This window comes from Trachurus trachurus, assembly GCF_905171665.1.
Source record: "Trachurus trachurus genome assembly, chromosome: 7".
Taxonomy (NCBI): domain Eukaryota; kingdom Metazoa; phylum Chordata; class Actinopteri; order Carangiformes; family Carangidae; genus Trachurus; species Trachurus trachurus.
The window spans coordinates 29007761-29024338 of NC_139901.1; the positions used below are offsets into that span (position 1 = coordinate 29007761).

The following is a 16578-nucleotide window of genomic DNA, read 5'->3' on the forward strand; positions in this document are numbered from 1 at the left end:
CTACCAAACTTGCTACATAACACTGCTTCTGTCCTGCACAAAAATACCACCCAGCTTTTGAAAAACTGAGCCTACAGTGCATGAAAACGTTTGACTGTAAACATATACCAGCCAATTCTTGCTAAATACATTTTCAATCCTCCTGAAAAAAAAAGAAAGAAAATATTTTGCAGTCACGGTTGATGAAATTTGGCAAATATCTGAATTTTTGAAGACATTTTGAATTCTGCTCTCATGGGAACAATTGGAGTCAATGTAAGAGTGGCATTTTTAAACATCAGATTTTCTCTAATGCAGCAAAAACACATATGGTTAAAAACAAATCACCAACATTTCCATGCTGTCAAGATGCAATAGTATGTATGTTTTATCAGATTTTTGTCTTGATAACAGAAGGACATTGGGCAGATATTGGACATTGATTGATATCGATGTTCTTGCTGTCTTTCTATTTTGTCTCTTTTTGTACAAACTTGCCTAAATTTGTGCAACAACTCTTTTAGCTTCATTTTGACAAGTGTAGAGACTCTATATACTCCCTAAAACATTCAAACTCAACACCCAGTTTTGTTCAAAATTGCCTAAATTTGTAAATCTTTGTGTGTTTTCCCTTCACACACGCACAGAGAGAGTGTATCTCCGTCCACGTGGGCCAGGCGGGCGTCCAGACGGGAAACGCCTGCTGGGAGCTCTTCTGCCTGGAGCACGGCGTCGGCCCCGACGGCGTCTCCGTGGACGATCCCGCAGCGCCGAACTCACGTGAGGATCCGTTCAACACCTTCTTCGACACCGGGAGCTCGGGGCAGCACGTTCCCCGGGCGATTTACGTGGACCTGGAGCCCACGGTGGTCGGTGAGTCCTCAAGGTCAAGGTCATGGTCATGGTCATGTTTATATAATAGCACCTTATAAACAACCATGGTGCTTTACATCAGGGGTTCTCAACTAGTCTCACTCTGGGCTCCACATTTTCCCATGGTCATTAAGTCGCGACCCACTTTTATAGAATTCAAACCAAGATTTTTTTTTAAAAAAAGCCTTTAAAAACAAATTTTGCTCTTTACTGAGCAAAGTGCATTTCAGAGCACATGAAGGAAACTGAGGAGGACCATGACAACTGCATGTACAGAAGTGAATAAAAAAATATCAAACTGCACAAAATGGAGACCAACAAAACGATATATTTGACTTCTAATGCATCTCTGCATTCAGAGCATGTTCACAAAAGTGAATAAATATCAAATTGCACAAAATAAAGACCCACAAAACAAAACAAGATTCACTGCATTCAGGCCACATTAATAAGAAACTGATATCTTTGCATTCAGAGCAAATAATAAGAAAGTGAGGAGGAGCATTACAACTGCATGTGTTCACGTGTCTCGTGTGCATTTCAAAATAAGTTATTTTTCAAAATAAAAAACATGTCCAACATCAGATGTGCATTAAATAATATTTACTTTTTTGACCAGCTGTCCGCGACCCATCCAGAACGGGTCCGCGACCCACTTTTGGGTCCCGACCCACCAGTTGAGAACCACTGCTTTACATAAAATAAATAGCAATACAATACTATGATACAGTAAAAAAAAAAAAAACCAAAGATATGAAAAAAAGATGCAAGTCGTCTTGCACTTGTTCATATTTTTACTTCCTTATCCTTGGGCTTGGGATGTGAACACTCAGGGTATCTTGGCAACAAAAGCAGCGATCAATGGCTCTTTTATCTTCTTCTTTTTTTCCAATTCTTTTTTTATTGTGATTTTCACATGTTCATTTACATATCACTTCACCAATCTCATCCATTCATCTGTAAATTACATCTGAATAGCTCAGTAATACAGTACATCCACGATTCCATTGACAATACAGATGGGGATGATTGGTCCTCCCTCAATCACACAGAAGATGAAAATAATAAAATACAACAATTTAGAACGTAACTCCTTAGGCTTAGAACAAGAATGGCTCTTTTACCTTTTTAATTGATGCTGGCTAACATTTACAGAGGTGTGCTGTGTGAATAATACGTTTCAAGAATTTAATTTGGGCAGATTTCCAAAAAAATTGTAAATATTCTGTTCATCTTTGTCTTATTTTACTGTTTCAATTTTAATAATTTATCTTTTTCAGGGCAGCATCTCCCGTTTCCCTAGGTCTAAATTAATTTTTAAAAAAGGAGATGGGCAGGATTTATTGATTATATTTCATTTTTGACTTGTGCAACAACTCTTTTAGCTTCATTTTGACAGTTTAGAGACTCCATATTCTTTTTAAAACATTCAAACTCAACACCCAATTTTGTCAGTGTGATTTTCATTTGTTTTTTCTGAAAAAATGGAAAATATAACATTCCCACAGCCATAAACGCTGAACAAAACAAAACAAAAACTGAACAAGTCAAATGCACCACACCACTGATCACCTGGCAGTTTTAGCATTTGTTTTCCCCTCCTTTTAGTATGACCGCCTTAATTCTTTTTTTTTATCGTATCTGAAGAATGTCTGTCTTCTTCTAATGTGTCTTGAGCCATGCCAAAGATGATTTTCTAAGATAAACAGACAATAAAGTTTTTCTAATCTAATCTAAAAAGTCGACGTGGTTTGACTTCACCTGCATGTCTTTGAATCTGGTCTGGTTGTAGTTGATCTCGTTTGACCTTTTACCCCCTGAATGAAAACCTTTTGTTGTAGATGAAGTGCGAGTTGGAAAGTACAAAGCGCTCTTCCACCCGGAGCAGCTGATCTCTGGAAAGGAGGACGCAGCCAACAACTACGCCCGCGGCCACTACACGGTCGGGAAGGAAATCATCGACGGAGTCCTGGAGCGCATTCGTAAAATGGTTTGTGATAATAAAAAGAAACTGTTAATGTTTAGTGATGAAGGTGCTGTTTGGTTTTAATGCAAATTACTTTTAATCGTGCAACTTCCCCCATGAAGACAGAGAAAAACTTATATTTTTCAATATTCAAATGTTCCCTACTTTATATTTTCTGTTATTAAATGTATCAGTGTTAATAATGACTCACACAATAATCAGTGTTTTATTGCATGAGCTTAAACCTCACACATCATCACATTACCTATATATGCACTACATTTGCATTAAATTAATACATTTTAAAGCAGATATCAGTGGAATGTTTTTGTTAATATAAGTCCTAAATAGTCCTATTTTCCGTCAGCAATCACTTACATGAAGTATTTCAGCCTAAACACGAGTCTCTCCGTCACTCTGCTCTGCTGTAACCCGAGGAGAAAATTTTCCTTGTGGGATACAAGTGTTATCCAATGAGGAGAGAGAACGGCATGAAGGGCTGTGTGTGCAGCCAAGGGATGCGCGTGAATGTGGTGACGTAGCACGAGGACCAATTGATGCCTGACAAGGGCGGGGGCTGCTAACTCATGGTGCGTTCAAAGAAACTCGTACTTTGTGTTTTTCCTTCCTGTGAAGTCATACCAGTTCGATCTGGTACGAGTTCACGGGTCGGAAGTTACGAGTGGCCGTTATAGGGAACTTTCACAGACAACAGGATGGTAAAAACACGAGCTACGGGTTACCTGGAACGCTACCAAGTCGTAGTTGTGACTTGAAGCTGTAACTTACGGTTTCAAAAGCCTGCCTTGAACGCAGCATTAGCCGAAACGGCCGTGAAGCTGATATCTGCTTTAACACACACATATTCATTCCCTCCATATATTATCTCATTTATCATATTATGTCAAAAAAAAAAAACTCCCACTGATCCATGAAGTGTTGTTTTTATGTTTGAGTCTTTGTATGAGTTAAATAAGCAAGAAATAATGAGTTAATTATTGAGCTTTACAGATGTTGATGAAACGCTCTGTTGCCTCTGGGCAGATGTTTCAGTCTCCTAATTGTAGCGTCACATCAAACAGACGCAAGAGTTTGATCAACTCTCTGCAACAAGTAGAGAAAATTCACCAAGATGTTGAACTAATAATTCAATTTTGTAAAAACACACAAACTTTTTCATAATGTCTTAAAGCCCCAGCATGTAACTTATTTGGCTTTTTATTAGCAAAAATCAAATATTTCTTTCATAAATACGTATTTCACTGAAGTGGAATCACACCTGCATACAAATGAAAGCTTTCTCGTACCTTAGAATGAGTTGTTACAAGTCGTTACAAATACATAAGTGGGCGACGCACCGAACCGAGGCGGCCATGTTGCATCGCCATTTTTTTTACGTTGAGTGGCAGCGTGACCGTAGGTAACCACGGAAACTCAGCGGAGCTGTGGGCTCGGCCTGTTAAAACTGTCACCACTGTGTAGTGTGAGGAAGGACGGAGGCACTGGTGTTGCATTCAGGTGCAGTTAGGCAGACGGCCGTCGGCAAACCAACCCGATGTCATTTTACTCCACGAGAGAAAGACGGTAAAACGTGGGTCAGGTAAACAATACGACATCACCATGACAACATATTGTCACGCCTGTATTGTTTTGCCTCGTGCTGGCGGACCACTTGTTTACATAGACGCTTGTTTATCCTGTTACATGCAGCATCTGTTGTCTGTCTGACGTCTGCCCGATTTCACGTGAATGCAACATCAAGAATACGTTCAGATATGCAACCGCACCGCTAGATGGGGGGAATTCCTACATATTATACCTTTTAAGCTGAATTTTTTTTTTACTTTTTGCAGATTATAGCCTAACTAGCAACTATAACTAATTACTTTTTTAAAGTAACGTGAACCAACACAGGGGCGCATGACGTCTGTCCGACTACCAATTTCTCCGACCATACATTTCTTTATTTTTGCGTCCATTAGTCTGACCTCCCACTTCTCCGACTTAAGTAGCCCTAACCCTTAACCTTACCCTAAACCTAACCTTAACACTGTAGAATGGGTAGTTGGAGAAATGAGCCGTCGGACTTTTGGGCAGTCGGACTGATGTATGCTCCCCCCAACACAGGAAAAGTAACGCAGTATTAGTTTTCCTGGTATTTTCTTACTTTTGTAACGTAGGCTACGTTTACGCAGAAACGATCTGAACAGAAAACGCAAAAGTGGCGTGTTTTTAAGATTTCCACTCTGGAGGGTGGTTTCACTTTTTTGTGTTTTCAAGCCCCGAAAACGCCGGCCCGTCACCACCTAAACGAAAGGCACATCCAATTAAATATTTTGCCATAGTAATTCAGTTACTAACCCAGTTACTTTTTGGGGAAAGTAAATAGTAGGCTAACTGTAACTGATTACTTGACTACTCTTTGACCCCCTGACCCTCTGTCCTCAGGCCGACCAGTGCACCGGTCTTCAGGGCTTCCTGGTCTTCCACAGCTTCGGAGGAGGCACCGGCTCCGGCTTCACCTCCCTGCTGATGGAGCGTCTGTCCGTCGACTACGGTAAGAAGTCCAAGCTGGAGTTCTCCATCTACCCGGCGCCCCAGGTGTCCACCGCCGTGGTGGAGCCCTACAACTCCATCCTGACCACCCACACCACGCTGGAGCACTCTGACTGCTCCTTCATGGTCGACAACGAGGCCATCTACGACATCTGCCGCCGCAACATGGACATCGAGCGTCCCAGCTACGTGAACCTGAACAGACTGATCGGCCAGGTCGTTTCCTCCATCACCGCCTCGCTGCGTTTCCACGGCGCCCTGAACGTGGACCTGATGGAGTTCCAGACCAACCTGGTGCCGTTTCCCCGCATCCACTTCCCCCTGGTGACGTACGCGCCCGTCATCTCCGCAGAGAAGGCGTACCACGAGCAGCTCGCCGTGGCCGAGATCACCGGCGACTGCTTCGAGCCAGCCAACCAGATGGTGAAGTGCGACCCCCGTCACGGTAAATACATGGCCTGCTGCCTCCTGTACCGCGGCGACGTGGTGCCCAAAGACGTCAACGCCGCCATCGCAAATATAAAAACCAGACGCTCCATCCAGTTTGTCGACTGGTGCCCGACTGGTTTCAAGGTGAGTGTCGTCATCATCGATCTGACTCTGGATTGATGATTTATCAACGGCCGTGGAACAGGTTGCATGGTACCCGACACGGGGTCATTCCTGTGTTCCCACAGCCCTATGTTCCCACATTTCTAACTTTTGTTGTCACTGAAAATTAGGCCCTATGTTCCCACAGCCCTTTGGTCCCACCATTGGTTGTGTTTAGGCAATGAAGAAAAGAGTTGGTTAAGTTTAGTGAAAAGACCAGGTAGAGGCTAGACAGGCCAGATAGATAGAGGCCAGATAGGTAGAGAGAGTCCAGAGGGAACATAGGGCCTAATTTTGAGAAAAATCTTAGAACTGTGGGAACATAAGGCTGTGGGAACATAGGCCTGTGGGAACATAGGCATGGACACGGTGACGTAACCATCAACCATCTGATGGGTTTAAAGGTAGAGTCTGGAGGTTTGTTCGTTGCAGTTTGTAAACAAAACATTCAAACTTTCGCCCCTCAAACAGCAGCGGTTGTCAGGACCGCAAAGGAAAGGAAATACAGTAAGAGTGAAGCGCTGGAGCCGTTGGGCCGATAGCCGACCGTCACCAACACCGGGAGCCTCCAGTGTTACGTTGTAACGAGCAGGACGGCCGTTGTGGTGAGCTGGGAAGACGGTGTTAGCGACGGTTGCTAACTACTACCGCTAGCCAAAGTTAGCATCGAGCTAGCTCCCCACAACGGCCCTCATACTTGTTACCAGTCGAGGCTTTAGTTGTCGGTGATGGCCGGGTATCAGTCTGTGGCTCCAGCGCTTCACTCAGACTGTATTTCTTCTTCCTTGCGGTGCTGACTGCTGAGAGAGAGACAGACGTGCTAGCACTCGCTAGCATCCGGGACAGCTAGTGGGGCTGCTGGGACATCAAGATAGGCACTTTACAGGATGAAGATTTAAAAAAAAAAAAACTGGACAGAATAAATATTCTGTCTTATATTTGCACAACAAAAAACTAAGAACAAACGAGCTTGACTTTCCAGCTCTCCAATGTGTCGTGATATCACCCTATGTTTGTCAATTTTGTTGGATTTAGGCTACTTTTTATCTATCTATCTATCTATCTATCTATCTATCTATCTATCTATCATCACAACAACTTTTTTTTGTTTTATGCTGTTTAAACGGCCTTGATGTAATAAACAAATGTATGTGATACTTTTATGCATAAAAAAAAACTAACACAAGAGGAAGGACATGGAGAGTCATTACAAATAAATGAAATATTATTATTAAACACCACATCAGCCACAGACAACCCTAGTCCTGGCCAGGTGAACCTAATAAAGTGTCTTCCCTCTCCCTCTCTCTCTGTCTTTCTCTCTTTGTGTCTCCACAGGTCGGCATCAACTACCAGCCTCCCACCGCTGTACCGGGCGGAGACCTCGCCACGCTGCAGAGGGCCGTGTGCATGCTGAGCAACACCACCGCCATCGCAGAGGCCTGGTCTCGCCTCGACCACAAGTTCGACCTCATGTACGCCAAGCGAGCGTTCGTGCACTGGTACGTGGGTGAGGGTATGGAGGAGGGGGAGTTCGCGGAGGCCAGAGAGGACATGGCAGCTCTGGAGAAGGATTACGAGGAGCTGGGTCTGATGAGTCCAGACTCTGAGGACGACGACGACGACGACGGTGGGGATCAAGAGTACTGAGCTGTGGTTTGGTTTCATCCTGCTGCGCCTCAGTGTTTCAGTCTGAATGCTAAAATGTTTTAAGGAGAGTGAGTTAAGCTGCTGTTAACTGTATGTTTAACTGGGCTGTGAAGTGGAAGTGTCTCTAGTCGACGTCTCAGGTGAAATCACAGAACCACCACTGCAAAAACTCAAAATCTTTCCAAGAATATTTGTCCTTTTTCTTGTTAAAATGTCTCATTTCTACTCAAAACTAATCTCTTTCCACTTAAAATAAGATTCATCACCTAAAAATGTACTTGTTTTTAGATCATTTTCACTTGTTTCAAACAAATATTCACTTGTATAAATAATCTGCCAGTAAAAAGCTTTTTTGTTTTTGTAATAAGGAAGAAAAACTTGCTCCACTATCAGATTTCTCTACTTATTTCAAGTGAAAATATGCTTGAAAGAAGTAAAAGCTACTTTTTAATGTGATGCTTCTTATTTTAAGTAGAATGTGGTTTGTTTTGACTAGAAATAAGACAAATATTCTTGGTAAGATATTTGAGTTTTTGCAGTGCACCACTGCCTTAAAACGAAAATGTACAACTAATGTACAAACTGACAATATAATACCCATTCAATAAAATGATCAGGTTGTATATAATCTGCTAAAATACCCTTGTGTTTTGTTTGTATTTACTTCCTCTTTGTTCTGACATGACCTGTGTGTTCGGATCAATAAGACTCCGATGATGGAATAGATCTTTAAGCAGACTTATTTGTGATTTAGGAGACAATTTGTTGCATATAAAGCAAAGAAAATATATTGTATTTAAGTCTGAAACACATAGATATATCTGTAAATCATGTCCAAGTGCTACTTAAAACAAAAATTACAATAAGAAGGTGATAAACCAAGGCAACACATGCTGACTGAGCTGTCGGAGCAGGAACAGAACATCACAGGGTTAAATAAATCATAGCTTATCTCATTGATTAGTTCAGTTCAGACGACTTTATTGATCCAAGAGGAACAGTCACATTTACAATCTAAAAAAAAAAACAGGCAACACAAGTATGACCCCGTACGTACTGACTCACAACTCACGCAAGGGTCAGGCAAGTCCAACAAATAAGACAACGGCAAAAGAAAATCATGTTTATATCTATATATAGAGAGAAATAAAGTGTTTATATAAAAATAAAGTATATAAGTAGGCTAGTATATAACAGAAACACCTCTCTGTGTAATGTAATAAAACAGCACCACCAACCATCCTGAAATAAAAGCTCAGCATTATAACCTTCATGCAGCTTCAGTGCAGCCGGACCAGTTGCTTTAGGCTGCTTTTAGTTTCAGCTCAGCACTCACTCACTCACTAATCCTCCGTTTGGCAGATTTCACTGCTTACAAATAGTTTTTGAATCCAGCTCAGAGTCAGATTTCTATTCTTGATTAAGGACTTTTCACTAAACCAAAGCTGGAACTTGAGTTCCCCGAAGTAAAAGGGAGGAAACCGGGGCAGGTTGACCCTCTTTTCACATATTCAGGATCAAGGTCAAGTATCTGTCTGTCTGTCTGTCCATCCATCGCTGCTCTTTCATCCTCCAAATGCGGGACTGTGCTACGAAGTAGAACATTTCCTCACAGAGTCTTTACCCAGGTTTGATCTCTGTCAACATGGGAATCAAACCGACAATCAGACCTTTAAACCAGGAGTGGTCGCCTCACTCTCTGACCACTGACATGAAGCAGCTGTCAACCTGTGTGTGTGTGTGTTTGTGAGTGAGTGTGGAGAGTCAGAGGAGTCCATGATCAATACATTCAGCTCAATTTTTTTAGATTTTTTAGATGCACGAGTGACTGGACCTTACACTCTTCCATAAGTGGGTCAAAAATTACCCATATCAGAATCAATGTGTTTTCATGCCACTTTTGTCATTTTGGTTAAAAATAATCATTTTTTATCTTGTATTATATTTTGGACCACACAAAAATGATGTCATAGCCTATTTGAAATATTTAATATTTGTAACTTTTTTTTTTGACAATTTAAAAACCTTTTTAGAAACATTTTCAAAATTGGAAAAAGAAAATTACAACAGGAATAGAACAAAGTAAAACATCCATTTTGTGTGTGCAAACGTGTGCATGTGTTTGTGATCAAATGCACATGCATGTGCGCACACACACATACACAAGAATCAAAGGTGCCCATGAAATTGCATAGGAAATGAATGTGGGTCATTTTTGCCCCACTTACTCGGGGTAAGACAAAAATACAATTTCTTAAAATGTCTAAAAGGTAAGATAAAAATTTGAATGGCATGATATGAATAACATATTCTTTGAGAATTACCTGCCATATGAACTGATAACAACTTTTCATTACAAAGATAGAGAAGAAAACGACCTCACCGGGTCATTTTGTTTTGACCCACTTGTGCATCTTAAAGGGTTAAACCACCAGCACCAGGTCCTGCAGGTCGGATCTTGGAGCCTTCAGTCCCTCTGCTGGGTAATAACCCCCCACCCAGACGGGCTCTATAGTCTCTGTGGGGACCAGACCATCTGTTGCATGACCCCCTCCTCTCCTCCTCTCCTCCTCCTCCTCCTCCTCCTCCTCCTCTCTCTGATAGATATAGTTCCTCCAGACTCTGTGGGGTGGAGGTGGAGGAGCTCGTTCTCCGGCTGCAGAGGCTCTGTGGCCCCGGTCACATTTACACTCAGACTCCCAGTTCATGATGAGATGATGAGATGATGATGAGAGTCTATTTATTAGCGGCAGATGTTACAAAACCATGAGAATGAAACATCCAATCAAAGCGGCGCACACTCTGGCTATTTAAACAACGAGTTCCGGCAGCCGTGAAGGTGTCACCTGAGCGTATTCCTCCGCGCAAGTGTAAACATTATAAGACAGTCTCTACTCTACAATAAAGAGGAGAACTAGTTATTTATTAATTTATTTATTTTATTTTTCACACAATCTGCTGCTTCTTACATCACACGACGTCGTGGGGGGTTTAACCATCAGAGGAGATTTTACTTCTGGAGGAGGTGAAGAGAAACTGAGCGACGCCTGCTGCTGCACACACACACACACACACACACACACACACACACACACACACACACACACACACACACACACACACACACACACACACACACACACACACACACACCAGTGTCATCATCACCACCAACCGCTCGGTGCTGCTTTGAATATGGAAATAATCTGTGGTTTTATTTAGGCCTAGGTAAAACTACCATCCATCACCACAGAATAAAACTTTACACATCCTGGAGCTCTGCATGTAAAATATAGTAGAATACCACAACTGAAAATAGTGATGCAGAATGGCTCATTTCAGGATATAATATGTATATTATATCATTATAAGCCCCATTATATCTTTAGCTGAAAATGTTGATGACATTATACACTGAGGGATAGCTGAGGAAGTCTCATCTTAGTCTAAATCAAACTTTATTTGCTGCTTTATTGTGTATTAGATATGAATTATGAAATAATAATAAAGTAAATTTAAAAGCTGAGTTGAATAAAAAGTACATTGTAGGCTACTCAATATAGGTATTCATTTGCAGAAGATGGAAATAATCATGTAAAGAGCAGGAACACAAAATGAAAGGCTGCTTAATGTACTTATACTTTCTACTACTGGAAATATTTTGATTGTGTTACATTTTTAAAGGTTTTGTGGTTCAGGGTTTTAAAAGAAAATCACACACCGCTCCAAACAAGTCCAGTTCAGACTCTACGTGAATAAACTATACAATAATACAAGTACAAGTGCAGGGATTTCATATTGTATTGGTTCTGTCTGTAAATCAAGTTATCCACTTAGAGGGCAAAAAGTTTATTGTTGAGCCATTTTTTAATAAATAAGTGAAAAATTGCTGGTTTATTGCAGCTCTGCCTCTGTGATGGATTAATATAGCCTACCGTAACTCCTTTAAGTGCTAGTTACATGACACACAAAAAACACAGAGGCAATTAGATAACATAAAATCAAATTAAATAACTTTACAAAAAAGTAAATTCAACATAAACTAAAAATAATTAAACGCTTGAAATCAGATTCTGGTTCATCGTGTCTCTGCAAAACCAGGCGTCAAGATGGAGGATGGAGGACTCAGCCTATAGTTCAGTGGTACAAGCATCAGATTAATTACATTATGCAGATGAAGATTATGATATTTAGGGGCTTTTAGGGGCCCTGTGTGTGCGCCAGGTTGTAGTTGTAGCTATGATTTCTATCTTGAGGCTGTGCAAAGATTAAAAATTAAAAGATACGATGAAATTGATGATGTGATGTCTTTATATAAAATGCATGGTTGGATTAACCCCCCTACATGGCCCTGGGGGCAAACATATGTTGTTGGGCCTCTATTGACCTCCACTATATTACACAGACGGTAGTATAGTTTCATTATTGCACCAGGCACAAAGAAACTAACCAGTGACCTAGAGCTGAAAGGATTCTGTCATGAATGGATTAGTTCCCCTTAAAATAGATTAACACTGCTTCGAAATAGCGTTTGTTTGTTAATAATTTAACAAAGATGAAAAACAAGCTCAGTATAAACCAAAATAAAACTTGATTTTGACACACAGTCCTTAGGACGATGAGATGGTGTGCTGCAATGGTGCAAATTTATGATTATTTCACTTAGAAATAGGTGGATTTATTATACAAATGCATACAATGTGTTCACAAAAACACACTTTGCATATCAGATAACCAAAATGAACAAGAGTTTGTGCAGGACAAGCAGGAAGCTGAAAGTTTATACAAAGTCCTCTCCAATAAAAAGTCAAGTTTCAGACACACAGACAAACACAATTACGAATACATGGATGGACATGGATGGACATGTAGAAAACTTTATTGACCCCTGTGCAATTTCCTTATTGTCCAAGTCTTGCAGCAGCAGAATAGTTTGAGAGGATTAAAAATGTGACATCATGATGTCTTTATATAAAATGTGGTGTAATTAAAAGAAAAACTATCCACAACTTATTTATTATACAACATCAGGGAGATATTATCGAGCTTGTTACTTATGAAGTCGATCAAACCCCAAACATTGTAGGAAAGTGATAAATCACAGGGGGCAGCGATGCATTAATAAGATCTGTGCGGTCTCTAGTTTTTCGAGCGGACGTGTTCACTGCCTTGGAACATTCTCCTCGCTGTGCGTGTGTGTGTGTACGTGTGTGACTGAGCGTGTGTGTGTCTGGCTGCGTGTGTATGTGTATGTGTTCGCCTCCTCTGGTGGTGTTGATGTCGACCGACTGACTGACTGCCACCGAGTCTGACGGTGAAACACACGGGCTTTCTCCGCCACAAACACTCCCGGTGAACCGCACCACCGCCGCCGCCACACTTCACTTCTCCTCTGGAAGCAGTGACCCGTCCGGCGAGCGAAGCCGAGAGAAGCGAAGCGATGAGCGATCCTCGGCCGGACGAGTTCAAGCCTCCTCCGGAGTGCCCGGTCTTCGAGCCCAGCTGGGAGGAATTTAGAGATCCTTTTGCTTTCATTAATAAGATCCGTCCCATCGCTGAGAAAACTGGCATTTGCAAAGTCCGCCCGCCTCCGGTGAGTGCCGATAATAAAATAATTAAAAAAAAAAAAAAAAAAAACGGCCGTTGAAAACCACCGCGGATGCAGAATTCGTTGACCGTTAAAGACGGTTGGAGATAGAATAGAACGTTGGGATTTAAAGGGACTGTTCAACATGGCGGCGGATACAACGGCTATGTTCATTCTTTGTGCTGCCATAGCTACCTAGCTCTCATTTGTGTTTATCTTTTACGTCGTGCTGCTGCTGGGTTTTTTTGTTGTTGTTCTTGTTTTCACTCGGCCTTGAGTTTGGAAATGTGAATGTGTCACCGTGGACCGTAGTCGTGGTCCACCGTGTGTCAACAAAGTCCCTGTGGTCCGGTCATTGAGCCACTTAGCTTAGCTTAGCTCCCGTGTTAGCTCGATTGCTAACAGCTAACAGCTCTCAACCTGTCATAATTCAGCGAGCGGCTTTGACATAGGTGGCTATGCGGAAGCCATTGGGTTGCGTAGAAGACTGTGATGATATCACAACAAATAAACATGAATATTTTAAACCCTTCTGATTCATTTTTGTGTTTATAAATTGCCCCCACGGCCCCCATGCAGTTAATTATGGATTATTTCTTCAAGAGCATCATCATGATGCAGTTGGGTCACTACTCCACTGTGTGTGTCGTGTGAGTGTGTGATCCATCACTTCTCGGTCAAACTGTCATTTTCCAGTGGATAAACTTAACCAGTGTTTATTTATATCCTGAGCCAAGCTTAATAATCGTTTTATGTCTTTATATGTTAAAAGTGTCAAATACATTCATCCATGGTTATTAGAGGGAAAGAAAACACTGAGTTTATTTCATTTACAAAGACTTGGTCAATAACAAGTTGGGTCTTTTGAAGTTTGTGGGTCCAACTCGCCTTATTACACAATATTAACAGTTGTGTTGCACATTATGGGGAATTTTATTCATGTTTTCTGGAAGATGAGGCACTCTTCATGTGTGAGCCTGTTGTAGGGTGTTGTCCTCCATGTTGGCTTTGTGGTAAGCTGGGCTGGTGAGTGAGTCTTCCATCTGGCCATTTTGTGTGCCAGTGGGGTTTGTTGGCTACTGACTTTACACAAGAATTTGGGTTTTTCTGCTGCTTGTGTGTCAGGGTTCGGATATTTTATACACACTAGGTTGTGTGTGTGGTATTATTGAGACAAATATTGATTTGATGGTTGTGAGCTTTACACTGAAAAGGAGCACTCTTTCCTCACTCACACTGTTCACAGGCCTTCCCTCTTTCTTTACCAAACTTGAATCTAACATCAGTTTAGAAAATCTGCAACCAATCCACTTCATTTCAGCTTGATTTAGTCTGTATGGGTAAATAATATGAAGATTTATTAAATTTGGATCCATGCTTCAAATAACAACCCTCGCAGTCTTTGGCAGTGAGCAGTCTTGAAAGGGAAAAACAAACAGACTTTGCAATATGACCTATAAACGCAACATTGAGAATTATAATGAAACTATCTAGGCTACATATTATGATGACCTTCATGTGCGTTTTTTTGTTGCTGTTCAGGGTTGGCAGCCTCCGTTCGCCTGCGATGTGGACAGACTTCACTTTGTTCCTCGGATTCAGAGGCTCAATGAGTTGGAGGTGAGTTTTATTATAACAACGATCTCGTTAATATATCTACATGTGCATGATTAGAGTCTAATAATCCATTTAAGCCTCCATCCATTTAATTAACACATTTTTGTTGTGTAATTGTTATTTCTAGGTGTAGGCATAATAATTATGGGACAAAGAATAGCAAAGTTACTAATGCCTTGTAATATTGTTATGTAACGAAGGTTGGGTTTTAAGTTTAGACTGATAATTATGAGGGTAATTGCTATTAAACTAAAAAAAAAGATAAAATCTAAAGTCTATTTGTTCATCTATTTTGAACAAAAGGACACTCTACTACACAAGTGTAGTCCTGCTCATATTATGTTTCTCCAGTGTCTTTATTTTTTTCTTGAATGCCTTAAATTCCACATCTACATGGATTTCCTTGAGTTTAACTCATGAACTCATGTGGCTGACTCTTGTCACTGCTTGTTTGTCATTTTCCAGGCGCAGACCAGAGTTAAGCTCAACTTCTTGGACCAGATTGCCAAATTTTGGGATTTGCAGGGGAGTCCCCTGAAGATCCCTCACGTGGAGAGGAAGATTTTGGATCTACATAAGCTCAACAAGGTTGACACTTCACATCAACCCTCATGATTTGCATATATATATATATTTTAAATGCAATTGAGCCGGCTCACAACGTGAATATGACTCACTGTGCTTTCAGCATGTAGCAGACGAGGGTGGATTTGACATTGTCTGCCGGGACAGGCGATGGACCAAGATTGCACTACACATGGGCTTTACCCCCGGCAAAGCTGTTGGCTCACACCTGCGAGGGCATTATGAGAAAATCCTCTATCCCTACAATCTCTTCCAGAGTGGAGCGAACCTGCTGGTGAGTCGGACACTTGCATCAATGACAGCACATCTTGTTCCCGATGATGCACGCACACAGAGGCTGCCATGCTCACAGCCATGGGTGGCTCATCTGCCTAATAATGCTTAGCCACAGCTTCTACCAGGTTATATGATGCCAAAACATTTGTGTTTCACTTGTCCTATAAAAGAATATTAAGATAATAAAACAAGCATTATTAGGTTGAGCATGTTTGTGTTGAATTGCAGCTTATATATGTTCTCTGTCATGTTTTATTTATGGATATGTTTAGAATTTACTGATTTTTAAAGAAAAAAAGTTTAAATCTGTTGTCGGACTAATATATTTGTCATATAATAGCTGTCACACGCTCATATTTCACAATATTTTTTGCAAGAGAGCTAAGTCAAGGTCATTGAATTGGTCTTGTGTGACCTCTTGGACAGGTCACTCTAAATTGTATAATTACCCGAGCTCTCTCTTGCCTCAGACTCCAGAGGCAGCTTCCAAACTGATGGGTTTGGATGCTGATCCTGAACTTGAAAAGGTATGTTTGTTAAGAAGCCACTCGGCTAACAAGCTGCATGTTTATTTTACAACTGGATCATTTTGTCTGTGGAAAGTTAACCCTTTATGAATGTTTGAAGGAGATATATATATACATGTAATATGTGGGTCATATGTAGAAGAAACACACAATGGTTCTGTGTGTGTCACATGCAGCAGGCAGCCATTATGTGAACTCTTCGTTTAAAATAGAGTAGACGTTCGTCTTTCTTCTCTCATTGTCAAGTGCTGCTATAATTACTTAAACAGAAAACTCGCAGGTAGCTCCCGAGCTGATATTTTAGTACCTGTCCTCCGCCACATAGGTTCAACCGTCTGTCTACTTCTGGTTCTGCATGTTCCCTCTGACTT

General features: G+C 41.2%; 2 protein-coding genes across 5 annotated transcripts in view; both read left to right on the forward strand.

Moving 5' to 3' along the window:
* Positions 1-7985, forward strand: part of tuba5 (tubulin alpha 5) — a gene marked incomplete at its 5' end in the record, with an annotated part of 16530 nt that extends 8545 nt beyond the window's left edge. The window contains 4 exons of the mRNA XM_083974665.1: positions 627-852; positions 2694-2842; positions 5267-5947; positions 7304-7985. Of these exons, the coding sequence (XP_083830791.1) occupies positions 627-852; positions 2694-2842; positions 5267-5947; positions 7304-7615 (1368 nt within the window). The 3' untranslated portion in view covers positions 7616-7985. The remainder of the gene's footprint in view (positions 1-626; positions 853-2693; positions 2843-5266; positions 5948-7303) is intronic.
* A 4892-nt stretch (positions 7986-12877) lies between these two features.
* kdm5bb (lysine demethylase 5Bb) overlaps positions 12878-16578 on the forward strand; it is a 34282-nt gene continuing 30581 nt past the window's right edge. For 2 of the 4 annotated variants that reach the window (XM_083974894.1, XM_083974895.1), the window contains exons 1-5: positions 12878-13208; positions 14745-14822; positions 15285-15407; positions 15508-15678; positions 16151-16207. In XM_083974894.1, coding sequence (XP_083831020.1) covers positions 13056-13208; positions 14745-14822; positions 15285-15407; positions 15508-15678; positions 16151-16207 — 582 coding nt within the window. In that variant the 5' untranslated portion in view covers positions 12878-13055. The remainder of the gene's footprint in view (positions 13209-14744; positions 14823-15284; positions 15408-15507; positions 15679-16150; positions 16208-16578) is intronic. The other 2 variants (XM_083974896.1, XM_083974897.1) reach the window with 1 other exon arrangement.